The sequence below is a fragment of the Rhinatrema bivittatum genome, chromosome 5 (assembly GCF_901001135.1).
Source record: "Rhinatrema bivittatum chromosome 5, aRhiBiv1.1, whole genome shotgun sequence".
Taxonomy (NCBI): domain Eukaryota; kingdom Metazoa; phylum Chordata; class Amphibia; order Gymnophiona; family Rhinatrematidae; genus Rhinatrema; species Rhinatrema bivittatum.
Genome location: NC_042619.1, coordinates 109,988,068 through 110,015,815, shown reverse-complemented (window position 1 = coordinate 110,015,815; position 27,748 = coordinate 109,988,068). Strand labels below are relative to the sequence as shown.

General features: G+C 44.5%; 1 protein-coding gene across 9 annotated transcripts in view; it reads left to right on the top strand.

The window, feature by feature from the left end:
• The window catches only part of SUPT20H (SPT20 homolog, SAGA complex component), a 270,381-nt gene that overhangs the window by 148,444 nt on the left and 94,189 nt on the right, over positions 1–27,748 (top strand). For all 9 annotated transcript variants that reach the window (XR_003856913.1, XM_029602737.1, XM_029602736.1 and 6 more), the window contains 5 exons: positions 3,964–4,103; positions 10,851–11,010; positions 11,121–11,177; positions 15,539–15,610; positions 23,142–23,299. Coding sequence is in view for 8 of the 9 variants with exons in the window: in XM_029602737.1 (XP_029458597.1) it covers positions 3,964–4,103; positions 10,851–11,010; positions 11,121–11,177; positions 15,539–15,610; positions 23,142–23,299 (587 nt within the window). In the remaining variant the exon portion in view is untranslated. The remainder of the gene's footprint in view (positions 1–3,963; positions 4,104–10,850; positions 11,011–11,120; positions 11,178–15,538; positions 15,611–23,141; positions 23,300–27,748) is intronic.

The following is a 27,748-nucleotide window of genomic DNA, read 5'->3' as shown; positions in this document are numbered from 1 at the left end:
CTTGCTCTAATTGAGCCAATATACGCAAGACATCTAGAAGCAGGTGTAGGATGTTGACTCCAACATTACTCTCCGCATCTACGGCAGGGGGAGCAGGAAATTCGAATCAAACAGTTACCAACAAGGGCCCTGAACTTGGTGGTCGGTGAAACAGATAAGTGTGGGAAAATATGTGGGAGCTTGCTAGGCAGACTGGATGGGCCGTTTGATCTTTTTCTGCCGTCGTTTCTATGTAGGCTGCCGAACAACTGCCTCAGGAGCAGCAAGACACACTCCTGTCGCTGGTGTACATTTGCCTGGATTTTGGAAAACATGAGGTCCGCTCAACCTACAATGTTTTCAAAATGGCATCAAGCATATCTGCAGCGAGAATCAGCACCCGCAGACTTACATGGCTGCAGTCCTCAGATCTCAGACCAGAGGTACAGGAGCGATTCGCTGACGTGTGGTGGAACTGGGAGGAGCATCCATTCAGATATTACTTAAAGACATATATTTCACTGAACTGACCACACATGCCGTGTACTGGGGAGAGTCTCTTTGAAGATAAGGTCAAGGGAGGAGGAATAGCCTAGTGGTTAGAGCAGTGGACTGTGAACCAGGAGACCAGGGTTCGAGTCCTGCTGTCGCTCCTTGTGACCTTGGGCAAGTCACTTTACCCTCCATTGCCTCAGGTACAAAAACTTAGATTGTAAGCCCTCTGGGGATAGAGAAATACCTACAGTATCTGAATGTAAACCGGTGTGATATCTCAATTGAGATCAAATGTCGGTGTATAAAAATAATAAATAAATAAATAAGGATGCAGTGGCCCAAATCCGGGACCACCATTCGACCCTTCAGCAGCTCTCTGCCAGCACTCCGGACCCGTCCTCCTCATCCAGGAGGTGATTGGTCTGAGGAAGTCTTCCTTCCTTTTGAGGAAGTACTATCTTTCTCTGCCTCAATCCCGTCAGTCTCATCAGGGGTCCTGTGGCCATTCCAGGCAGCAAAGATCCCCGAAGCCCCAGCCAGTGCCTCACCAAATCCGGGGATGGGGTTTTGACTGGATCGTGGGGAGCGTAGCCCAGTTGCTTGTACCCAGAGCGATGGATCTGCCAGTTGGGAGAAGGCTATGGTTCTTTGCGAACCAGTGGCCCAGAGTAACCTCAGACCAGTGGGTTTTATCCATTGTCTGCCAAGGGTACCGATTAAATTTATTGGGTGCCCCGCCAACCTGCTTCCCGAGCCTGTTCTGCGGCCCAGTAGTGCATCAGGAGGTACTAGTAGTGGAGCTCTCCTCTCTCTGAACGGCCAGAGCAGTTGAGCCATTGCACCAGGGCAAAGAGGGCGGGGGTTTTATTCTCAGTACTTCCTGATACCAAAGAAAAAAGGGGGACTCCATCCTATCCTAGACCTAAGGGTCTTGAACAAGTTAATCAAAAAAGAGAAGTTCAAGATGGTTTCCCTGGGCGCCCTGCTTCCCTTCTTTAAAAAAGGGGGACTAGCTATTCTCCTAGGACAAGCAGGATGGTGGTCCTTATATGTGGGTGAAATCATTCGATGGAGCCTGGCACAGAAAACTTTTGTCAAAGTTTCTAGAAGTTTTGAACAGCAGACTGAGCAGGCCCAGCCTGCTACTATCTGTGTGGCCACAGGAGGTCCCCCTTCAGTCTCTCCTACAAAGTGGTGCAAGTGTGGACCTGGACCTTGTCTCAAGGGATGTCTCTATAAGCGACCTACCTGCCAGGTCACCTCAACGTGCTGGAGGACTGCCTAAGCCAGTCATTCCAGCCACACGGGTGGTCCCTCAACCCCGAGGTTGCGGCCAAGCTTTTCCACCGGTGGGGCATGCCAGACATGGATCTTTTCACCTCCCCTCACAACCACAAGGTGAACAAGTTCTGCTCCCTGGTAGTGGGGAACAGCCATCCCACTTGCAATGCCTTCTCCCTTCACTGGGGGAAGGGCCTGCTGTATGCGTACCCCCTCTATTGCTCCTCTTGAAGACTTATGAAGACTGCCATCCTGCTTGTCCTAGGAGAAAGTGCAGTTGCTAACCTGTAACAGGTGTTCTCTTAGGACAGCAGAATGTTAGTCCTCAGAAATCCTGCCCGCCTTACCAGAAGTTGGGTTCTCCTCCGGTTTGTTGTTTTATTTTTCGCTCGTCATTTGCTATGTTACGAGATTGAAGGGGAACCTCGTGTGGATGCGTGGATAGTAGCAGGCTGGGCATGCTCAGTATGCTGGTCAAAGCAAAGGATTTCCGTGCCGGGCTCCATCAGATGATGTCACCCACATGTGAGGACTAACATCCTGCTGTCTAGGAGAACACCTGTTACAGGTAAGCAACTGTGCTTGCTCTTTTGATCTGAAAGACACATACACACATATTGAGATCTTCCCAAGTCACCAGAAGTATCTCAGATTCATGGTGGGAAAACAGCAATTCCAGTATTGCGTTCTGCTGTTTGGGCTCGCATCAGCTCTGCGTGACTTTACAAAATGCCTGGCTGTGGTGGTGGCGGTGCACTTTTTTAGCCTGGAAGTTTGTTTTCCTGTATCTGTATGATTGGCTGGTCAAGAGCACCTCTCGGGTGGGGGTTGATGAGTTTATGCACTCGACCATCTGGCTGCTGGAGTTACTAGGGTTCATAATAGACTACCCCAAGTCCTATCTCAGCCAGTCATCTCATTTTGGACTTTATTGGAGCCCTCTTGGAAACGGCTCAGGCCAAGGCCTTCCTGCCTCAACAAAGGGTCATCAATCATTATCATCATGGCAGAAATTCAACAAAGCCAGATTGACACATGTTAAAGTTGTTGGAGCACATGGCCAAAGACAGTTCATGTCACTCCCTTAGCATGTTTACACATGCGAAAGGCCCAATGGATTCTGCGATCACAGTGGTGACAGGTCTCGCAGAACCTCCAGGATCACATCCGAATCACCTAGTCTCTTTGAGACTCTGTCCTGGTGGTGGGTAATTTTAAATCTGGAGTGGGCGTCTTTTTACAAAGTCCTCCTACACAAATTGTTCTAACCACAGATGCATCCAACCTGTGTCGGGGAGCCCATGTAGATGGTCTCAGTATTCAGGGTCTATTGTCCGCACAGGAGCATCTTTGTTCAAATCAACTTCCTGGTGGAGCTTCCAGCTATCAGGTGTGTACTATGGGTATTCAGAGGTCGGCTGTCCAACAAAATTGTCCTGATCCAAACCGACAACCCAGGTGGCAATGAGGTATGTCAACAAGCAGGGAAGCAGTCCAGATATGGTCACTGGCTGTCTCCCATGGGATGATGCTCAAAGCCATGTAATTGGCCGGAACATAGAACGTGATAGTGGACAGACTAAGTCATGCCTTCAGAACATAAGAACATGCCATACTGGATCAGAACAAAGGTCCATCAAGCCCAGCATCCTGTCTCCAAAAGTGGCCAATCCAGACCATAAGAACCTGGCAAGTACCCAAAAACTAAGTCTATTCCATGTTACTGTTGCTAGTAATAGCAGTGGCTATTTTCTAAGTCAACTTAATAGCAAGTAATGGATTTCTCCTCCAATAACTTATCCAATCCTTTTTTAAACCCAGCTACACTAATTACACTTACCACATCCCCTGGCAACAAATTCTAGAGTTTAATTGTGTGAGCTTAATCCGATTAGTTTTAAATGTGCCACATGCTAACTTCATGGAGTGCCCCCAGTCTTTCTATTATCCGAAAGAGTAAATAACCGATTCACATTTACCCATTCTAGACCTGTCATGATTTTAAACACCTCTATGATATCCCCCCTCAGCCGTCTCTTCTCCAAGCTAAACAGTCCTAACCTCTTTAGTCTTTCCTCATATTGCAGCATGTCTTATTGCATTAATAGATCTCTAGCTAGCACAGGTCCCCCAGTAAAGTGCTGTCTGAATTCTGTATGTTGCAAAGATTCTTTTGTGTGTTAATTATATTTGTTTTGTGTCAAATAGGAAGACAAGCTTCTGCTTGAGAGTCAGCTGATCCTGGCGACAGCAGAGCCCTTGTGTCTTGATCCATCAATATCTGTAACTTGCACCACAAACCGACTTCTCTATAACAGACAGAAGATGAACACGCGCCCCATGAAACGGTAAATATTTGCCGTACTTTCCAAGACCCAGTTTAGCGAGTATTGAATGCCTGAAGCACAAATATTTTCCCTGAATGCAAGAAAAATATGTTCCCTGTACTGGATCAGTCCAGACTCCTGGGTTTTGCCTCCGCACCAGCAGATGGAGACAGAGCAAGATTTGACTGGCTCTGCCATATATAGCAGGGTGCCACCCACAGTCAGCCAGTATTACTCTGTCTCCAGCAGATGGTCGGGTGCACCACTCACAGTCTGAGCGGATTCTTAAAAAAAGGAAGGGTAGGTTAAGCTTAGTGTTTTTGGTTAGCTGTATTAAGTTTTGTTTAAAAAAAAGAAAGAAACGTTAATAGGAGAAGCCTTTCTAGGGAAGGTGAGCTACCGGCTGCAGGCCTTAGCCTCCCAGGGGTTTGGCAGGTCCTGAGGGGACCACCCCTCCTGGTTCTGCAGGCTGCTGTGGCTAAGGGTCGAGGGCCCTACATTTGCCCTTCGGCAGCCCAGTTTGGGGTGTTACCGTGGAGCCCGGATCACTCACCCCATCCAGACTGCTTCAGGACCCGTCGCTGGACAGCGGAACAGGTCAGACTGCGCTTCTTGTAAAAAAAAAAAAAAAAAAAAAATCTAGCGGGTCTCTTTCTTTTTTTGCTGCGGCGATTCGTTTACAGTGTTTTTTTTCTCTCCCCTTTCCTCCTTTGTTCAGCGTGACTTTTTCTCTTGGGTCAGCCCGGCTCCCTGATGCCACGCGGTCCGGCCTGCGGCGCTTGTGGGGCAAAACGCACACGCCTCTCGCGGGAGGGCCTATGTTCGGCCTGCATCCCCGGAGGTGAAGGGACATCACGGGCCGTCAGGGGAGTGCTAGTGAGGCGCAGCTCGATGGCGATCGCCATTGGAGAGCTGCCTGCCTCATCGCATAGACCGCTGCAGGGAAGCGCGGGAAAAGCCGCCATTTTAGGTGCCTCTTCTATTGCGGCTCCAATCGCGGTGGGGGATGGAGATTTCCAGCCCCTCTCCCCGCAGCAAACAGTTACGAGGGTCATCCTGGCGGCGTCGGCTACAGGAGGGAGGACAGGAGGACGATACAGGAACCGATTCAGAAGGTTCCTGTTCGTCTTTTTCGTCTAAATTTATTTTAGCCATGCACAGAGCCTTTATGGATCGCAAGGGTTTAAAACGGCATGCTTCTAAGTTCGGGGGCTCCGAGGCACTGCCCCTCCCCCCACCCCAAGCGGCGAAACTAGACACAGGACCCGGAGTTGTCATCCAAGGCAGAGCATCCGTTGCGGGCTATCCCACCATAGGAGGAGTCGGACTCAGATACAGAGTCCCCAGATCCGGAAGATCCGGATGAGGCGACCCTGCCCCCGAGGGAGGGTTGAAGGAGTCGGTGACCAACCGCATGGGCCTGCGTGGCAGAGTCAGGTCACGGAGGGCGACGATCCTAAGTTGGTTCACCTGTTTCATAGGGATGAGCTGGGTCCCTTAATCCCTGCAATTCTGGAAGAATTAGGGATTAATGTGCCTCCAGAAGAGTCTCGCTTGGGCTCAATGGACCCAGTATTGTTGGGCCTGAGTCATCCTCCTACAGAGTTTCCATTCCATTTTTCAGCTACGGACCTGCATTTTTGTGAATGGGATACCCCAGATTTTGGGTTGAAATTCATGAAGGCTATGATAAACTTTATCCCCTCACAGAAGATGCGTTGGATATGCTTTGGGTTCCGAAGGTGGATGCTGCAGTTTCTGCGGTGACAAAAAGGACTACTATTCCAGTTTCGGGAGCCACAGCTCTTAAAGACCTTCAGGATTGAAAATTAGAGGTGCAGCTTAAGAAGATCTTTGAAGTATCCGCCCTAGGGGTCAGGGCAGCGTTGTGTAGTAATTTTGCCCTGAGTGCGGGGCTTCGCTGGGTACAACAATTGTTGGCCAATGAGGGCCTCTCCTAGGAAGAAGCACGACAGGCAGGCCACCTCGAAGCGGTCGTGGCCCATAGTGCTGATGCCCTTCATGAACTTCTGCGCACTTCAGCTCGCTCCATGGCCTCGGCAGTGTTGTCATGGAGGCTGTTGTGGTTGCACAATTGGGCGGCGGATGGAGCCTCCAAATTCCATTTGGGCTCTTTGCCCTTTAAAGGGAAATTACTCTTTGGGAAAGAACTGGAGGATATGATTCAGTCCCTGGGCGAGAATAAGGTTCACTGCCTACCAGAGGACAGAACGCGATCCAGGGGATCCTTCTCGACGCGATCACGATTTTGAGGGGCTCGCAAGTCATGTCCGGCTCGTACAGCCACCTCTTCCTTTCGTCCCACACCGACACGCCAGCAGTCTTGGTCCCAACCTTCGTGTGGCCGGCGTTTCGGTAGACCTGGGGTCGCCCAGACATCTTCAGGGGGGAAGCCTGCGCAATGATGTCCAGCCGGTCCATTCCTCGGTACCGAAGATAGGGGCCAGATTGTCTCTGTTTTACAAGGAATGGGCCACAATCACGTCGGACCAGTGGTTTCTTTCAGTGATAAGACACTGCTACGCTTTAGATTTTGCACGTCATCCCAGCCCACAATTTCTAATTTCCCCTTGTGGGTATGCCAAAAAATGACAAGCGGTCAAACACACTTTACATCGGCTTCTAGATCTAGGGGCAATCATTCCAGTGCCTCCTCCAGAACAGCGAAGGGGTCGTTATTCCATATACTTCGTCGTTCCAAAAAAGGAGGGTTCATTCCGGCCCATCCTCGATCTAAAGCAGATCAACAGATGCCTTCGGATCCCCCGTTTTCGCATGGAGATGTTGCGATTGGTCATCGCTTCCGTTCGGCCGAGGGAGTTTCTGGCTTCTCTAGACCTGACAGAGGCATATTTGCACATAGGGATCCGGGAGGACCACCAGAAATATCTGAGATTTTTCATCCTGGGGAACCACTACCAGTTTCAAGCTCTACCATTTGGTCTTGCGATAGCTCCCAGGACGTTTATAAAGATTATGGTGGTACTTGCAGCTCAACTTCGCCGGGAGGGCTTGCTCGTGCACCCATACCTAGACGATTGGTTGATTCGGGCGAAGTCCGAAAGCCTGTGTCAATCGGCAATCCACCGGTTGCTGCAGGTGTTGAAGTTTCTCGGTTGGGTGGTCAATTTAGCCAAAAGTCACTTAGTACCATCCCAATTGTTGGAGTTTTTGGGAGCCTTGTTTGACACGCGTCATGGAAGAGTTTATCTTACATCGGATCGCGGTCTCAAACTGCGGGGCCAGGTAGCAACCTTACATCAGCAACCTATTCCGATGGTTTGGGATTACTTACAGGTACTTGGTTCCATGGCTTCCACACTGGAATTGGTGCCCTGGTCATTCGCACACTTGCGGCCCTTGCAATTGGCCCTGCTCTCCCGTTGGAGTCCCATTTCTGAACAGTTCTACCTTCCTCTGCCTTTGACGAAGGCCGCTCATTCCAGCCTGGTTTGGTGGCTGTGTTTGGACAATCTGCACAAGGGTTTCCCACTGATGGTGCTGGATTGGACGGTGGTCACTATGGATGCTAGCCTTTCCGGCTGGGGAGCCGTTTGATTGCGGCAGTCGGTTCAGGGACTCTGGTCTCCAGTGGAGTCTCATTGGTCGATCAACCGATTGGAGACCAGAGCTGTACACCTAGCTCTGCAGGCCTTCCTTCCACTGTCCACTGATTCAGGGGAAATCGGTAAGAGTGCTGTCTGACAATGCGACCACAGTGGCCTACATCAATCGGCAGGGCGGCACCAGGAGTCGCCCGGTGGCTCTGGAAGCTCGTCTGTTGATCCATTGGGTGGAGCTCCACCTGACAAGTATAGCTGCTTCCCACATAGCAGGGATCGACAATGTACACGCAGATTTTCTAAGTCGAAATCAGCTCGATCCTGGAGAGTGGGAATTAGCGGACAGGACTTACCAACTCCTCTGTGACAGATGGGGCACGCCGTGCATGGATTTGATGGCGACTTTCAAGAATGCCAAGGCTTCACACTTCTTTGCTCGTTGAAGGGACACAGGGGCAGACTGTGTAGATGCGCTAGCGGTGGCCTGGCCGACAATGGTTCTACTGTACTTCTTTCTGTCGTGGCCTCTGATCGGCAAGGTGCTTCGTCGCATAGATTCACATCCGTTGGAGGTGATCCTGGTCACTCCCGAGTGGCCCCGGCGGCTGTGGTTCCCGGACCTGCTCAATCTCGTGGTAGAGGGTCCACTGCGTTTCCCGCGGCTTCCGAATCTTCTTCATCAGCGTCCTGTTTGTTTCGATCAGGTCGATCGATTTTGTCTAGCAGCATGGCTTTTAAGAGGAGGCGTCTAAAAGGTAAAGGTTACTCGGATGCAGTCGTGACCACTCTTCTGAGGTCGCGCAAAGTGTCGACATCATTATCTTACATACGGGTTTGGAAGGTTTTCGAGTCATGGTGCGTTGAGCGTCACATTGTTCCCACTCGGGCGTCAGTATCTGACGTTCTAGCCTTCCTCCAGGATGGTTTAGCCAAGGACTTGTCCTGTAGTTCCTTGCGGGTGCAGGTGGCAGCCCTAGGCTGTTTTCGCAGGTCTATTGATGGAGTGGCGTTGGCGGCGCACCCTGATGTTTCTCGGTTTATTTGTGGGGCAAAACATTTACGCCCGCCGGTGCATTCTCCATGTCCATCTTGGAATTTGAATGTGGCTCTTAAGGCTTTGTGTACGCTTCCTTTCGAGCCATTGAAGAGAGCGACTGTGAATGACCTCACCTTGAAGGTGGCATTTTTGATAGCGATTTCCTCGGCACGTCGGGTCTCGAAACGGCAGGCGTTATCATGCAGGGAACCTTTCCTGAGGATCTCAGCTTCTGGGGTTAGTTTGCGGACAGTACCATCTTTTCTTCCGAAAGTGGTGTCCTCTCTTCATTTAGATCAGTCTGTGGAACTTCCTTCCTTTGCCGATTTGGATCGGGATTTGAGAGAGTTGGATGTTCGGAGGGCGCTTCTGCATTATCTGGAAGTTACTAACCCTTTTCGGGTCTCGATCATCTTTTTGTTCTCTGGAATGGACCAAAGCAGGGTAATATGGCCTCCAAGACCACAATCGCCCAGTAGCTGAAAGAGGCGATAAATTCTGCCTACTTGCTTTGTGGAAAATCTTTGCCGGTGGGACTTAAGGCACACTCCACTCGTTCTCAGGCGGCTTCCTGGGCTGAGTGTCATCAGGTTTCCCCGCAAGAGATTTGCAGAGCAGCAACTTGGAAAACGTGGCATACCTTTGCACGACACTACAGGCTCGATGTGCAAGATCCGAGTGAGGGAAATTTTGGGGTAGGCGTGTTGCGAGCGGGCCTCTCCGGTTCCCATCCCTCTTAGGTACAAGCTCTGGTACATCCCAGGAGTCTGGACTGATCCAGTACGTCAGGGAAAAGAAAATTAGGTCTTACCTTCGATAATTTTTGTTCCTGTAGTACCAAGGATCAGTCCAGAGTCCCACCCGTTGTGTGCATTAAAGTTGGGGAGAGTCCGCTACTGCTATTGGTTGGTTTGTACTCTGATCTGCAGATTTTCCTGATGTTCGTAACCCTTTTTACGGGTCTGGTTTGGTTGTTGGGGTCAGTGATCCATAGATTAGGTTACTTTTCCTGTAAATAGTTTGGGTTGAGAATCCTTCTGCTTTGACATTGCGTAATACTGGCTGACTGTGGGTGGCACCCTGCTATATATGGCAGAGCCAGTCAAATCTTGCTCTGTCTCCATCTGCTGGTGCAGAGCCAAAACCCAGGGGTCTGGACTGATCCTTGGTACTACAGGAACGAAAATTATCAAAGGTAAGACCTAATTTTCTTTTTTAAGGATGAATTAAGTCTAGCAAGTCATAACATGAGCCAAACTAGAATCCTGAAACTTCTTTTAAGACATCTAGGGCTTTCAGAAACAGACTTTTAAACTCTCTTCTCCTCCTGTTGCATGTGTTAGAGACAGTTCTAAATCTACAGGCAATTCGATAAAGACTATAAAGACTGCTATCTTTTCTGTTCTACAGAACTAGGTTTCTGTGTTTCCTGGCTGTATAGATAGATGCAGATGAAATTGAATTTTGTTTCATCTGTATCTTCTTGTATAGAAAAAAAGTGGAAAAACCTAGAGGTGAGTGAGGGAGTCTGCAAATGAAATAAAGGCAAAAAAGCAAAACTTTTCTGTCATTTTGAGCAGACTTGTGTATTGATCTTTGTGTACAGATATCCAAAAGGAGAAAAATAAAGAAGGAAAACTGCAGAAACCTTTGCCTTAAAAATCATTTAGAAAAACACAGATGGTTTGCCTGCAAACTATGTGATCCCTGAGAGATTCTTAGCCAGCTGTACAGCACCTGGAAAGAGTCCTAAAATCCTGGCAAAATTAGTCTGTTGCACTGTACTTGAGCACTACATCCTGGGGGAGCATTTCATCTTCACCAGCTTTGACAGCAAAGTTGAAATATTATAAAGCAGTGCCCTATGTCACATTAAATTTCCTGAGGCGTTTGGTGTTAGAAGAGAGCAGTTTCCTCACTCACACATGTCAGAAGAAAGAAAAAAATGTGAGAAAAATCCTGCACCTGTATTTGTATAGCCACTTCTTGCTTTTCTATTCTGTTCTTTAGCATGGTTAAGTAGATCAAAAGGGATGGAAAGTCTTGAGGTTTGGCACTGATGCTGGAAGTTCAGTGTCTGCATTTGGGTTGGCGTAGGGGTCCTTTACGTGTACCCTCTTTTCATTGAGTGTATCTCCATGTCTGCAGGTGTCTGAAGAGATACTCCAGGTCCTCCCTGAACAGGCAGCAGGAAGTGGCTCATTTTCCAACCCCGCCACAGCTCAGACTTCTCGACTACATCCAGAAGAGGAAAGAGAGGAAACCCAGCCAACCACAGTTTGACCTTAAAATCTCCAAGGCAGGAAATGTAAGTGCACTTTAGTAAGCAAACATGTCAACTTGGTTTGGTTTGGCCATGTATGTGCTTTTTAATAAATTATAATTTTTCATGTAACATCATATATTTATCTTTTACAGTGTGTCACAGTGTGGAAACAGAGCCCTTGTTATTTAACTGCACCATCAGAAGTGGATGTAAGTTTGATTACTATGTTTTAAGTAATGTAACTAAAACTTGAGCAACTCCTAACTGAGGTGTTCTGATTTTTGTTGCTCTGAATAAGAGAGGTGTTACCAGAAGAAACTCAATCTTTAATCGGTAATTCATCCCATTGGATGCTTGGAGACTGGAAGGCTAGGCTTTCAGTGCTGCCTTTTGATTGGCTGGGGAGACCCAAGCACATAGATTGCTAGACTTCCCCTAAAGCAGTGGATCTCAACCTTTTTTCTATTGGGACACACCTGGCAGATAATGCTTACAGGTGTGACACACTGAACACTTGACCATCAAGGGGCTAAATGTAAACATATTCTCTGCATCCACAGGAACCTGCCCCCGCCCCCCCCTCTCCCCCCATCCCCAAACAATGGATGCAGAGCAGAACTAGGATATTTCAAATACAACTCACTATATAAAAAAAAAGATATTCTGATTCTGGTGCTGTCTCAGTAACAGAAACACAAACTCCCTTACTACCAGGCGCACTGTAAAGTACAAAACAAAAAACAAAACCCACTCTAGATTTAAAGGCCAAGTCAGCAATGTTAAAACCCTGTCTACTGTCATTTTAAACTTAGACTTTGACAGCAGATAAGGAACTTAAGGCTCATCTACTCTGCCCAATTTGGTCTTGTAATTAGATGAAAAATGAATGTAATATCCATTATAATAAAGAGGAAAGTTGCCCGCATCTGCATCACCGGTATGCAGTTGCAAAGGTGCCACAGTCCTGAGCTACGACACTTGCGGTAATCTGCGGTAGGGATGGGTAGCCCTCAAATAGTGGGCAGGGGAAGATGCAGAATGGTACACTTCACAGGATATCCTCGTCAGAGGATGGGCTTAAGTACTAGAATTAAATATAAATAATATATTAAATACAATAGACCACAGTTCATCTCTAGCTTTTCATTCTTTTCTTCGCAGTTAAGGATCTTCAGTGCTTATCCCATGCCCTCTTCAACTCTGTTGTGGGGGGGCGGGTGATTTGGCTCTTCGGATTCTTTCTGCACCTTTGAGCTCTCAGCTCAATTGGAACCAACCTCTATTTGGCAATGAGGCCATGAGCCTTCGTTTACAGCTACCCAAGGATTTTTCCCCTGTTCTGTATCCCCTTCCAATTTACCCAGTTATCACAGCATAGTCCTCTACCAAAAGCCAAGCCCCAGAAACCCTGCAATTGTGGGCTTTAAACTAGAAATCACTGTTGAAATGACTGTGATTCCTTCTCCCCTCTCTCTAAGCACCATAGCATTCCTCTTGTTCTAGGCCATTGATTTGTCACTGTTCCGCTACCTTGAAATCATATTTGATCAGCCAGAGATTTCTTTCCTAATTGGTGCACATCAGTATCTCACCCCCATCATATATTTCACCCCTCTTTCCTCTGAATGAACTTCATTTACCAATGCATGCTGCTGTCTATCACACAACCACTTCCTAACTCAGCTGACCACCATGGGATTCACCCTTAGGCACTTCAGTTTATTTATGAGCCTCCTGTGTAGAAGTGTCAGACGTTTTGCTGAGATCTAAGTACATTGTATCCAGTGCACTTCCTTGCTCTAATGCTTTAGTTTCGAGGTTCCCAGACTTTTCAAGGGAAGGGCCACATAGAAGATTTCTAATGATCAAGAGGGATGGGAGGGGGGCATATTTGGCCCTTTTATGGTTTAAATACTGGGAAAGGAAGACGACAGGTCTCCCAGGAGTATGGGAGATAGCACATCAGCAATAATAATTCTAGATTTCCCAGAAGTTGACAACTCTGCTACACCTGCCCCCTTTCATTCGCTCCCTTCCCTCTCTTCCTTACTTTCTCACACACTTCACCTCACTCAACTTTAATCCTTTCCTTCCCCTTACCTCACACCCTACTTCCCTCCATTCTCACCCCTTCATTCACTCCCTGCTTTTCCCTTCCTTCTCACATCTACATAAGAAATTGCTATACTGGGTCAGACCAAGGGTCCATCAAGCCCAGCATCCTGTTTCTAACAGTGGCCAATCCAGTGGCCAATCAGGCTATAAGTACCTGACAAGTACCCAAAAATTAATTATATCCCATGCTACTGATGCTAGTAATAGCAGTGGCTATTTTCCAAGTCAACTTAATTAATAGTAGGTAATGGACTTCTCCTCAAGAACTTATCCAATCCTTTTTTAAACACAGCTATACTAACTGCACTAACCACATCCCCTGGCAACAAATTCCAGAGTTTAATTTTGCGTTGAGTAAAAAAGAACTTTCTCAGATTAGTTCTAAATGTGCCCCATGCTAAATTCATGGAGTGCCCCCTAGTCTTTCTATTATCCGAAAGAGTAAATAACTGGTTCACATTTACCCGTTCTAGACCTCTCATGATTTTAAAGACCTCCATCATATCCCCCCTCAGCCGTCTCTTCTCCAAGCTGAACAGCCCTAACCTCTTTAGTCTTTCCTCATAGGGGAGCTGTTCTATTCCCTTTATCATTTTGGTTGCTCTTCTCTGTACCTTCTCCATCGCAACTATATCTTTTTTGAGATGTGGCGACCAGAATTGTACACAGTATTCAAGGTGCGGTCTCACCAAGGTTTCAGTCACAAGATGGATGAAGAGGTTTGATGTATATTTATTTATTAAAAAAGAAAATCTATAGCTACTTGGTCCAATATTTTCAGCAGGATACAATAGCCAGGAGTTTGCCTTTACCTAAGGGGCTATGGGCTTATTCTACCAGGGTCCAAGGTTCCTGGGTTGAACTCCATTTGGTCTCTACAGATGAGATCTGCAAAGCATCCACATAATCATCCTTACATTACTTTATGAAGCATTTCCACCTTGATTTCCAAAACAGGGAGGATGCTTCCTTTGGCTGAAGTATATTAATAGCAGACCTGTCATTTTCTTTCCCTACTAAAGGATAGTTTGGGTTCATCTCACAGGTCTGGCTGGTTGAAGAGAGAAGTGAAATTTTACATTACCTTATCCTTTCCTTGAATCCAGCCAGGCCAGTCCAAGACCCTCTCTTACTCACAGAACACTTGTTTTTCAAGATCAGAGCCTTTTCAGAGTTGCAGAAATCTCTAATCCAGTTACTGTATAGATTGTGTGGATCGCTGTTGGTCCAGTTTCTTGATTCTTTCTTATTCTTCATTTTCTTGTTTTGATTAGCAACTTTAAATTTTCCTCGGAAGCCCCGAGGGTGGTGGGGGTGAGAGGTTTTATAGGTTTTTATCTTAGCTTGTTAGAGTGACTGGCAGACTAGAGCAGCATGGGGCCTTATAAGGTCTGCCATAACCAGCCTGTTATTCTCTGCCTCCATCTGCTGGTAGACAAGTGTAAACCCACTTGTGTGGACTGGACTGGCTGGAATCAAGGAAAGGAACTTAGATAAAATCTCACCATATTTTGCCAAAGGAAACAATTACCACACTAAGGGCCTAATTTACTAAGGCATTTTTTCCCATTCTGTGTGTATGGGGGAAAAGTATAGTAAATTGAAGCCTAAATAATTTGTTTACAGTCTAGGAAGAATCCCTTTTTCAGTTTGCAGCTGAAGTTGTTTTAGATGTAAGGCCAAACTCTTTTACACTTCTCAGGCTTATCTGGAAAAAATAAGACCTGCCTATGGGAGCCAATGGCTAGGAGAGCATCCAACTGAAGAATAATTCACAGAGTTGCCCTGTACCCCGTGAAGCTAATGGTCAAATAATTTGCTCAGTGTCACAAAGAGAATGGTGGAGACGGGGACTAACCCTGATTGCCCAGATTTATGTGCTCAAAACTATATAATACCTTTCTAGCCCTTGCATTCTGTTTGGATATTGCTGTGCTGAGCATATATAGCATCACATCCCTCTGTCTCCTTTCATATATAAATCGCAGATGCAGAGTGTTTTTGAAAATTTTCTTTGCTCCTCTGTATGCTACGATAGATGGAAACTCTGAAGGCTCTGCTGGTAAACAGATAAAGAATAAACTAGCTCCAATGCTGGATTTGATTGTCTTTAATGGAATTTGCCTGAAAAATTATGGTCCAATGAAAGTTATATTTAGCATTATGCATTTCTTAGTTACCATACCAAAAAATCTAATTCTTGCATAGCCTTAGAGACCAGCATAAAATGAAGAAATATTTTACTGGGTACTGTATTATAAAAAAGGGAAATTGTCTAAACCTGCATTTTCTTTCTTACTCTGTTGGTTTGTGGCCAGGTAATTATAAGCTCTACTGAATGCATTTGGAAGAATTTGTCAGTTATTTCAGGCATAGCAAGTGTAAAATTGGTAGGGCCCCCTGTATGTGCATTCTGTTCAAATACATTTAATTCCTGTCGTATTTTTTTCTGTAGGTGGAAAAATATGTCAAAGTGGAAAAATCTATCAAACTTGATGATTCACAACCACCTGTCTGGCCTGCAGATGTGAGTAATTAAGTACTAAGTCTGTTTTTTGGGTGGTTTGTTTTATTTTTTTTTTAAATCTCAGTTTAGGAGTGTGCTTTTTTTCTAGTTTTAGAACTGTATGTAATTGAGAATATTACAAAGGCCACCTTAATCACTTTTGTTTTCATAGTATTTTTGGGTGCTGGAGAATGTTGTAGGGAAGAGGAAGGGAAGGAGTGTATTAAAAATCTAATTGGGAAGCAATCAGCTGCTCAGATAGTGTCATGAAGTTTAACCAGCTCTTTCTTTTTAATTTTAGGGAGGGGGTGTAGGTGTTGCTTGTGGTGTAATTTTGTAATATTGAAAGCCACTGTTAGCTCTTGCCACAGAATCCCACAGTGCAGTATGAGTGTCATGCTCACAACATTTCCAGAAATGAGGCTTTGAAATCCGGGGATAAATCATAGTGTCATCATCGCAGATTCTACTGTGAGTATATTAAACTGATGGAGCGTAGCAGAGACACACTGCTGCATGGATGCAGCAGGAGAGCATAGAGCAAAAATATGGATGTATAAAGCAGCCACAGAATGGCATCAAGAGCGGGGGGGGGGGGAGAAAAGACAATAGGGCCTAGGAGCATAGGGGAGATGAAGTGAGGAATAATGGAAATGAAGAAATTGATAGGGAACATGCAGAGGCACAAATTAGGAATGAGAATTACAGGATAAGATGTACTGAGAGAGTGAGATGTCAAGTGGAGAGCTGGTTTGTCAAGAAGTGCCAATTAGGGGTTGGTACCTCTGGCAGTACTAGAGCTGATTGGACATGAATACGTCAGAGTTCCAAAACCAGCAGAAAGGCAATAGGGGTCACTATTCTTTAAAAACAAAAAAAAAAGGAAATTGGTAGTCTAATGTTAATTTTTACACCCTTTGTATAATGCTTGGCATTATTTTACATTGGGGGGGGGGTTATGACTCATATTTTCATTTAAACTTGAAGGCGTTAAGAGTCTTGGAGTGCTACACTATAAATGTTTGTCTACATTTTTACTGAGTTAAAATATTAATGATTTAATTTTTTGGCCAGGAGTGCCTTATTAAATAAAATGCCTTGTTTTTCACCTGCACTTCAAAGGCACAGGGGCTCTGACCTCACACAAACTCTGGCAAAGGGGAATCCTGAACTCATGTCCTAGGACTTCTCCTGATTCATGGTTCAGTACTGTAATCTCCTTCAGAACTTTAGTGAAGTTGAATACCATGAGCCAATCCTGTGCTTTAATTTGCATATGCTTGCTACTGAGCCACAGAGGAAGATGCATGTGAAGATAAATGCTTGCAAATGTGATCCAATCACTGCGAAAGTTTAACTTACAAACTAATTTGTGTATAGACTAACATGAAAATGTAACAATGGAACTTGCATCTCTTTTGTACCTCTGGTTTAATCTCCATCTTCTGCTTTCATTTTCCTCTCTGGGACAAACTGAAGCCACAGAATTGGCCTATCCTATTAAATCAGGTCTTGATTAATTGGAGCTGAGTGTCTGTTAATATAATTTGTACATATTTGCTACTGCTCCACTGTTGTGTTCATATTGTTTGGCTATATGATTGCTTTTTATTAAAATGGCAGTCTTGTTAAAGTGAATAATTACTGGTCAGCCCTGTGGCTCAGCTGAGTTCTATGCACTGTGGCTACAACTGAGGAACTCAGCTTTGAGTTTCCTCTCCAGCAGGGCTCATGTGCTATAGAGATAATGTTCTCAAGCTCCCTTGAAGGAGGAAAGGCAGGGGCCACTACATTGGGGACCCCTGTTGATAGAAAGAGAAGATGCTGAGGAGTTAAGTCGCAGCCAACTAAAAAAACCTGTAATTGCATGAGCCAGTTGACTGAAGGAAGGGATTCAAAAGAGAAAAATAGAGAATATAAAGAGAATTAATTACCTTGCAACATTTTTAAAAGAAACTGAAATTTAATTTTCAGTGATATAACCTGATTCATGTCTTTGTAAAGTGGTTTCTTTCTTTGGTAACTTTCATCCTAATACATGGTTGCAGTCTGCAGAAGCATGCAAGCCTGACTGTATTGGGATAGGAATTGTAAACCAGCAGTGGACACACATCCCCCAACAAACATGCAGTTGAACCGGAATTAGATATGTAGAGAATAATCAGAGCCACTCTCCTAGGGAGTTATGGAGAAAGAGAGAAACTGGATGGATGAATAAAATATTTTTCTTGGCAATAAATATTTCCTCATGGACAAGCAGCATGAATCATCCATGCAAATGCTGATATCATCCAACAGGGCTGGTACAAACGGTCATCCAGATAATTCTGGAAAGACATTTCCAAGTATGTATGGGAATTTCAAACATGCCACCTCACAGACCCTCACCCCCACCCCCGAACATACTTTTTTATCCGGAGTGACAGCTGGACACATTTTCCTGTTTCCTCACTCAAGAGTGAGAAGAAAAACTCAACTTCATCATGACTGAGCCAAATCAATTGATTCTTTCTTTTATCTGTTTTCCCAGTACATTCCTTAATAAGCTTTGGTATTTGACACAGTAGTTTGGCCCCAGAATTTCTGAATATTTTTCTTCTATCCCTTTTTCGCCAAAAAAATGTTTCATTTTAGCCGTTTTTCTCACCATGGTTGTAAAGAAACCACATGAGTTGCAGTCCTGTTCGTGCTATAACTTCAAGATGTCCATTGCTGATCATCACAAAGTAGTCTGTATGCTCGTTTGGAGTTTGGAGCATCATGTCTTTGGCTGTGGAATTTACTCAAAGTCAACAGCCTCCGAAAGTTGAGATTACAAGAGATCTTCTCCACCAAAACAAAGTCCTGTGCATTGATAAGAACATAAGAAAATGCCATACTGGGTCAGACCAAGGGTCCATCAAGCCCAGCATCCTGTTTCCAACAGTGGCCAATCCAGGCCATAAGAACCTGGCAAGTACCCAAAAACTAAGTCTATTCCATGTTACCATTGCTAATGGCAGTGGCTATTTTCTAAGTGAACTTAATAGCAGGTAATGGACTTCTCCTCCAAGAACTTATCCAATCCTTTTTTTAAACACAGCTATATTAACTGCACTAACCACATCCTCTGGCAACAAATTCCAGAGTTTAATTGTGCATTGAGTAAAAAAGAACTTTCTCCGATTAGTTTTAAATGTTCCACATGCTAACTTCATGAAGACATGGAAGAATCCAGGAGCTGCACCATCTGCTAACATTGTTGACAAATAAGGGACTCTTATTTGTCTTTGGTGCCAAAATCGAATCATAGGCCCAGGAGCCAGGGAGCTCTCCTACTCTTACTGCTTGCATCCAAGAGACGTTCATCAGTGTGGGGCTTGGATTCGCAGAGATAGCAGAGGCTAATAAACATATTAACACAGTAAATAAAGGCAGATAGGCCCACCTAGTCTGCCCAGCAGTAATAGTTTGCATATTTAACCAAAGTAGATCAAATTCCACCATGGAACCCAACCCCCATTGCCATTGTATCCCCTTTAGAGTTGCAACTTTCCTTCCATGCAGGTTTCCCCATATCATCCAGGAAGCACACTGCTGCCTTGGACTGCAACTGTCACTCAGTGAAGGTTGCCCAGTGCCTTCATTACCATTCTCTTGCTACTAGGGATCATCATGCTTTTCTGAAGTCTGCCACTGTCTATGTCATCACCACTTCCTCCAGGAGGACATTCCAGACATCCACCACCCTCTCCGTGAAGAAATATCTCCTGGCATTGTTCTTGAATCTGCCCCCTTTGAGCTTCATATTGCGACACATAGTTTGACAGCTTCCTTTCCATTGAATATACTCAGCTATCTTAAAGTTAGCTGGATATCCATGAGCAGCGAGACTGTGGCTGCATATATCGACCCTCTCAAGTGGCTGCATCAGGATGAAAGCTCAACTTGCCATCAAAAACTAAACCTCATCATTTTCCAGGAGGTCTAATCTATTGCCATTGGTATTTCTTCTCTATAAAACAGAAGGATATTTCCCACTGAACCTATTTCAGTGTTGGCATCAGCAATTTTTGAGAGAAAGTTGGATGGGAGGCTTCTTTGGACTTTGAGTTGGAAGCCCAAAGAATGGGAGGAAACTACTAGAGTGAAAAGAAAAAACTGAGGGGGTCCTGCAAGACGGCATGTACGAGGAAATTCCTGTACATATCTGTAAAGGCCTTTCCAGAATTATCTGAGGGGGTTCATTCATGCTGGTACTGTCAAATGATGTTACCCTTTGTTTATTTTATTTTATTTAAAAGCATTTATCACCCACCACTCCAAAGATCATGGTGAGTCACAATATTAAAAACATACATAAGAGATATACATTAACATCTACTTATATCATAAGACATACTGTTAGAATGGCCTGCTTGATATGTAAAAGTGAATATGGAGAAAGGAGTCGCTCTTGGAAGATCAAGCAGCATTGAAAAAAGCATGCTCATGTATTGTATATTCTCAAAATTGAATAATGTTGCAAGCAGGCAAATGCATAAACTTTTTATTGCAAGAAACTCTTTGCTTATAAAGCAGTAGTAAATTTCAAATGTCTTTGTCCCCTGACATGGTCCCGCGTTTCTCCCATAGGCTGCATAGGGATGGACTGGGTTGGCAGTAGCTCAAAACTATAAAGACAAAGAGATTAAAATAATATCAAAATCATAAGAGGATAAGAGATTGGGGTACAGCAGAGCATCCATTAAGCAAAGTTATATACCCACAGAAGATACATCAGCAATTCAATCATAGGAGGTTCTTACAGAAATGAACACAGAAAAATAAACTAACTCAGACCAGCTTTTCATGCCAGAAGATATGGAGAGACCAATCGGGAAGCAAGGCACGTGATCGCTGAGAGCCAATTGCTGTATAGATCAAAGAGCTATCAGAACCCAAATACAAGAACTGTCAAAAATAAAAGGGGCAAGGCAATCCGATAGGAATTACAATAATTCTGACAGGAAATGAGTCCACTGTGAGACAAGGAATCTAACTCAAAGATCCATTTTTGCTCATGTAACAATAATTGTGCAGAAAAATTTCCTCCTCGTGGGGAAGGAATGAGAATATCAATCACAAAAAGTTATGTCAGTCAGCGAATGTGATTGTTCCAGCCAATGTGACACCAGTGGTATGTCCTCGCGCTGTGAGTGAATACATGAGTGATGTTCAAAAATCCAAGTCTTCAAAGTGCATGTGGTTTTACTCACATAGAGTTTAGGGCAAGGACACATAATAACATAAACCACCTTGGTGGACAGGCAGGACATAGAATGGAGTAGAAGGTAATTTTTGTCTGTATGGAGATTCCTAAAAGCTGTCAATGTGAGCGAGAGAGGGCAAGCAGAGCATTGGCAACACGGTTGGTGTCCCTGAGGGGTCAAAGAAGGAGCTCTAAATAGATGTAGGTTTGAATGAACCAGCCAGTCATGTAGACTCCTCCCGCAGTGACATGCAAAGCATAGCATATTTCTGTAAACAGTATGTGAGGCTAACATAGGCCAGTAATGTTTAATAATGGGTCAAATTTGGCCAATTCAGTCCAAGAAAGGTAAAACGCAAGTGAGTCTGTCAGCGGGGGTTGGGTGGAAGGGATTTAAACAGGAGATCCCGATTGACAATCAGAGTGCTCTTAGATGCCTGTTTTACCACACGATATATGTAACCTCCAGCAAGGAATGTGGACATTATATTTTTTGATTGAGAGATAAACTCCCCCTTTGATGAGCATAGGTATTAAAGACCAAAAAATTGGCCTACAAAGATGTTATTGCACAATGTCCGGGAATGGTGACTGTTAGAATATAGCAAATTATTACGGTCGGTGTCCTTCCGAAAAATAGTGGTGGTGAACCCTTCCTCATGGTAGGAAATAAGGGCATCCAAAAACGGAATTTGTACCTTGTGTAAACGAGTTAAACAGGAGGTTCAGATCACAGTTGTTCAGTCAATCAAAAAAAAAGGAAAAAAATGGACTTCCGTGTCTGTCCAGATCAACAGAATATTGTCTATATTGCGTAACCAGATGGGGATAAAATGAAAAAATTGAGAAGGATAAGCAAAGGAGACCTCAAAGTGATTAATATAAAGGCATGCTATGTCGGGAGCCATGGTAGCCCCCATAGTGGTGCCTTTAATTTGTTGGTAAAACTGTGTGCAGAAAATAAAGACATTTTCAGTAAGGGCAAGGCGAGTCAAATCCATCAAATTGCAGTGGGATTGAATTCTGTGGGCATGTAAATGTGTTTACTGGATGCTCTGCTGTACCCCACTCGCTTATCTTATTATATTGATATTATTTTATTCTCTTTGTCTTGATCTATTGCCTACCCAGTCCCTCCCAACGCAGCCTATGGGCGAAACACAGTCCCCTGTCCGGGGACATAAGAACTTTTGAAATTTACTACTGCTTTATACACAAGGAGTTTTTTTGCAATAAAACGTTTATGCATTTGCCTGCTTGCAACACTATTCAATTCTGCTTGATAAGTATACACACACTGCTCAAAATGGCAGCACTTTCATGAATTGTTCAGTAACTCTCACAGTTGGGGAAACACCTGTTTGAAAAGTCAGGTTTTTAAAATTCTTTTTACATTCCTTCGTATCATTTGTAAGCTGGAGTTGCTTAGGTAATGAGTTCCACAATATGGGACCAGCAACTGAGATTGCATGTTCTCGTACTTCACTCAAGTGAGCCTGGTGTAATGTGGGAATGACAAGTAAACCTTTATTAGCTATTTGAGTGTTCTTTATGGGGTAGAGACAAGGATAGATAACCAGCGAAGCATAGAGAGAATGGGCTGCACGCATGTTATAAAATTTGATGCCCATGCGCAAATGCGCACCCAGTTTTGTATCTGCGTGCGCAGGGGGCAAATTTTTTTAAAACACACGGCAACACGATCAAGCCTTTGCCCAATTCCCTATCCCCCTACCTAACCTTCTTCCCTTTTCCCCTCTCCTCCCCGACCCCTAAACCCGACCTATCTGCCCTATTTTTTTTTTTTAGTTGCGGAACTTACCTGCTCTCCTGAGCAGTAGTAAGTTCTGCGCAGCTGCCTGTGCGCGCTTCCCCAAGACAGTGCAAAATGGCGCTGACCCGGCTGGCCCCTGGCCTGCCCTTTTTTAAATTGCCCAGCACTTCTGCGTGTGGTCAGGCTGTTTCGAAAATGCGCTTGGTGTACGTGCAGCTCAGCCATGCACATAACTCCCATGATTTCTGCACGCCAGGGATTTAAAATCCCCCTGTAATTGTGCAATCTAGCAAGCCCAGCATTAAGAAGTTGCAAGAATCACTACCAGAAAAGAGCAATTATTGTATTACTATTCTAAAGTTTGACGGTTTAAGAAGAGGTTTTAGTCTGCAAACCATGTATAGTTTGTGTGGCTGATTATTCTGCTGTCCCTGAAGAACACCTGTTACAAGTAGGTGACTGCTTAACCTCTCAAATGTCTATACCAAACTAGTGTGGATTGAAAGGGTTTGAAGAGGATTCACCTTCTCTTCTTGCTTCTTCTATAGGATATGAAAGAGGATTACACGTTTGAATGTGAAAGTGGCGCTTCATTCCAGAAAGCAAGACTGTCCATTTTCCAGACTATGGGCAATCCTTTATATTATGGGAAAATGCAGACGTTCCGAGGAGATGAAGAAAATGACCATCTATTGTCTGCCCCCCAGTAAGTTAGAAGCTTTAAATCTGAGGGTGCATGGGCAATATGGTAGAATTGGAATCTAGCATTCTAACTGACTGAATGACAGAAATAACAGGATATCTTAAACTCTTTATTTTCAAATGAGTTTTTGAACACTGGACCTTGTGTTTTAATTTGCTGTGGTTTAACTCTTTTAAACCACTGTATTATGCATTAATGACCTCCAATTTAGGATACATTTTAGTTTGTTTGTTTATTTATTTATTTAAAAACCTTTTTTTATACCGGCATTAGTGGGTACATCATACCGGTTCACAATTGAACCAAAGGTGGAAAATACATAAACAGGGAGCTGGAGGGGAACAACAGAAAGAGGAGGCCGAAAGAGAGCACACAGAGCAGCAATTAGTAATTAAATAACAGGCTAAATAACAGAAACTATCAATATATATAACAGGAGAAGATATTAATATAAATAACAGGAGAGACAAAATCAAAAAAGTCAAACTATGTACATGGGATCAGGTCAAAAATGGCGCAGCATCAGGTTAATGTGGAAGGGAGATAATCAGGGTAAGCCTGCTTAATGATGTTAATTCCTTTGTGCTTCAGCTCCTTTAAGCAAGATCTTTGTCCTAAATTTGACATAATGTTGTCTTAAAAAATGATCACATGAATTAGTATGTGACCCCACAAAAGAATAGTTATGAAGCACAGCCCTTTTCCTTTATGTAACCTGTTGCTGAGGACTGAAAAACTGAACTAAATCTTGTCCTGTCATCGTTTATCAGTTCTTTAAGGAATTTTGTTCTTGGAATAAATTGGAAAAGCAGGCCTACCTGAGTCTGGCCTTTAGTTAGAACTATTATGTTTATTTGTAGATTTAGCTCACACCTTTTCATTGGTAGCTCAAGTGTAGTAGATATTCTTCCTGTTCCCAGAGGGCTTATAGTCCAAGGGAGTCATTTACTAAGCTGTGGTATTTTCCTCTGAGGGGAAAATACTGCAGGGTTTGCACACTGTGGTATTAGGTATTGGAGTTTAGTAAATCTTGTGTGTTTTCCCTGGTGGTAAAATACCGTTGCTTAGCTGCCCAAAAAATTACGCATGATGGTGCCCCCATAGCCCAGGACCACCATCTTGTTAAAAGAAAGACCTGAAGCTTCCCCGACCCCCATCCCAAAGTGTATGAAAAAAAAAAGGGGTCTTATGAGATCCTGATGTCCTCCCTTCCCTCCTCTGCCACCTCTAGAGATAGCCCCAAAGCAAGACTTTTTTTTTTTTTTTTAAGTAAAAAAAAAAACCTTTAGTCTCACGGTGCATGCACCACCCTCCTTTGTATCACTACTCCTTTGTCAAAATTGGCCCCCCTTCTTCCCCCCTAAGTCATACTTTTCAAACCCTGGTAGGCTGGTGGGACCCAGAGTGACCCCCACCTCTACCCCCATAGGCTCTGGGCCCTATTCCATCTCAGAAAAAGTGGCATTGGCTGGCTGGCACCATTTTTCTGAGATGGTGCAGGGGACAGAGCCTTGTAGGGCTGCTCCGGGCCCTACTAGCCCATCAGGGATTGAACAGTATAACGGGAGGGGGGGGGTCAGGAGGCCATGGAGGGTGCAGTTTTGACAAAGGGGCAGGGTTAGGGACAGGAGGGTCTCACAAGACCCTAGGGATTTTTTTTGTGCACTTTACTCCTGAGGTAATGGAAGATGAAGTGACTTGCTCAAGGTCACAGAGGTTTTGAATCCTGGCTTCCCTGGTTCACAGCTCGCTGCTCTAACTACTAAGCTACTCTTCTGCTCTAGTTACATATCCAGTGCTAGATTGTCTCATTATCTTTCTTAAAATGTTAGCTCCTGCCCCACTTTCATTTAGTTTTATTATTTTGAATTCCTCTTCTTCCAGCCAGACCACTCCAAACGCACAGGTTATATGTCCACCATCCAGCAGATGAAGGCAGAGATTAATAAGCTTGCTGATGTCATCTTACATAGTGCCCTCAGCCTGCCAGTATTCTCTCTCTCCAGCAGATAAGAGAGCATGTCCCATGCTCTGAGATGATTCCTAGTTAAGCTGTTTGAAAAGGATTGGATTAGAAGGGCAACTCATATAGTGAAAGACCCAGTTAAGCATGGCCTTAGACCAAGCGGCTTTCAAGGATTTGGCTTGGGCTCCCCATTTCGTTCTATGTTGCCCTATTTCCTCCCATTTCCCTTCCACTTGCCCTTCTCTCTTTTCTCTGACTGGACCTTCTCAAAAGAAAAAAAAATACAGAAACGAAACCTGGGGTAATTCTGATTCTCCCTCTGCCTTGTTGATTTTAATAAAGTTTAAAACAAGAAAAAAAGAAAGCAAGATTTCTGCACAGGGCAGTGTTTTCTTTCGGGAGGGTGAAGGAAAGCCCACACTCGCTACGCATTGTGCAATGCAGAGTCAGATGGGGAAAAAGGAGATCTCTGCTGCGGAGGGGGCTGGTAGTGCAGTCAGTTCCTGCCAGCAGTTGGTCTGCTATGGCCGGTCTGGCTGCCATTTTGAACTAGACTCTCCACCCTAAAATCCCACAGTGCAGGAGCCTATGACCTATTCCTTTGGGGCCACATTAGCTGCTGGTTTTTATATTGGCAATTTACTCTCCCTGATGCCAGTTTCCTCTGCCGCCTGTGAGCATTTCTTTGAATCTTTTAAGATTTTTGCAACAGGTGTTCTCTTTGGAGCAGAGTACAGCCGCAGTTCCTTACCCTGGGATTCTGCTTTTCCAGGGGAGCAACCCTGAGATTTCAGGTGTTGAGGTTGAGATCATAGGCCAAAAAAAAAGCCATGTAAGTCAGTGATTCTCTCTGGCTCTAAGTGGCTTAAAGGAAAGTGCCAGTGGGGGAGAGTTGGAGGATATGGAGTGTTCTATTTAATGAAGAAGAGCTGTTCTCCTTAATTTCCCATTCCTTGGCAGGTGCAACAGATTTCTGAGGGAACAATGGAGGAAGGTTCCGGGACCTCAGAAGATCACGTTTTGACTAGTATTCGGAAGCCAGCGATGGTTTTCCATTGCTTGCATCAGTCAAGAATCTTTTGGTTGTTATGGAATGGGATTCACCTGAAGCCAGTTTTAAAGGGGTTTACTCACCAAAAAAAAAGAAAGATGAGACTTTCTCCCCTTATCTCCCAAGAAGCGGAAAACTTAGGTTTTTCTGAGGGGGATGCACTGGCATGTGTAGTGATGTTGAGAATCACGATTTCAGTGGAGGGTGGTGCAACACTAAGATGAACAGGACGGAAAAGAATAGAGGCAGTTCTCAAGCAGGCCTTTGAGATGGAAAGTGTGTGTCTTCAGGTGGCAGCATGTAACAATGTTGAAGCTAATACTGGTTTGCGCTAATTCATCATAATGCAGGGATCTTTGCAGGAAAGCAGCATTTCAAAACTGTAGAAGAAAGTGCAACTGGAACTGGAGGGGGGGGGGGGGGAAAAAGCCTTTGGGCGAATCCATCTTTGATTAGTTCATACCTTGGCTAGGAGTATGGTTTCTAGTATAGCAGCCAGTATTTGTGAGGCTGCGAAGTTGGTCGGCAGATTCAAATTCTATGAGTTAGCCAACCAAGCTTCCCTTCAAGGGCAGGCTTCTATTTGGTGAGGACCTAGAGAAGAGGGTCACAGCATGGAGGGGAATCTAAAGTTCCCAGGCTCCCAGAGGACGAACAACAAGGATCATTCAGTCATTTGTCTTCTAGAAGCTTTGAGTGTCAAAGATCTGGGTCATACTGTAGATTTCAGTCCTTTCAAAATTCTAAGAGAGGGACATGTTGAAAGTTTGGGAACTTCAGGTCTCCCCCAAACCTCCCAATAAAGGAGTAGAGGTCCAGTTTCTGGAGCAAAAGATAAGCAGTCTGTTATAAGAATTTCTCCAAATATGGGCCCAGATTACGACAAATCAGTGGATCTTATTGGTCATGTAGAGCAACTATACCTTAGATTTTGTCTTTCTTACCTCAGATGCTTTTATGGTTTCTCCTTGGCTTTCCTCTTTCTAATGCAAGAGGCATTTCATGTTTCATCTGCTAGATATGAGAGCAGTAGTTTTGGTGCCCCTGGCACAAAAGAGATCAATATCTGTATTTTATTTATGTGGTTTTCAAAAAAGAAAAAGGAACATTTTTTACCTATTTTGGATCTGTTGCAAATGAACAAAGTTTTGAGGGTTTCTCACTTCAGAATGGGGGCATCTATGTCAGTTATGGAGAATTCTAGATCAGTTAGAGCCACTGGATGACATAGACTAAACCTCTGCCTCTCACCCTAGTACACCACTAGTTTAAGACCAGTTCAAGCTCTTTTAATGGTGAGACAAGACACATTTTTTTAGTGGCCATGGGTTTGACAAAAGTATACTGGCATTTTCTGAGAGGGCCTTCAGACGTTTCTCCATTTCTTGATGTTGGGAAGTTGTTTATGGTTTCAAGTTCTCCCTTTTGGTTGACC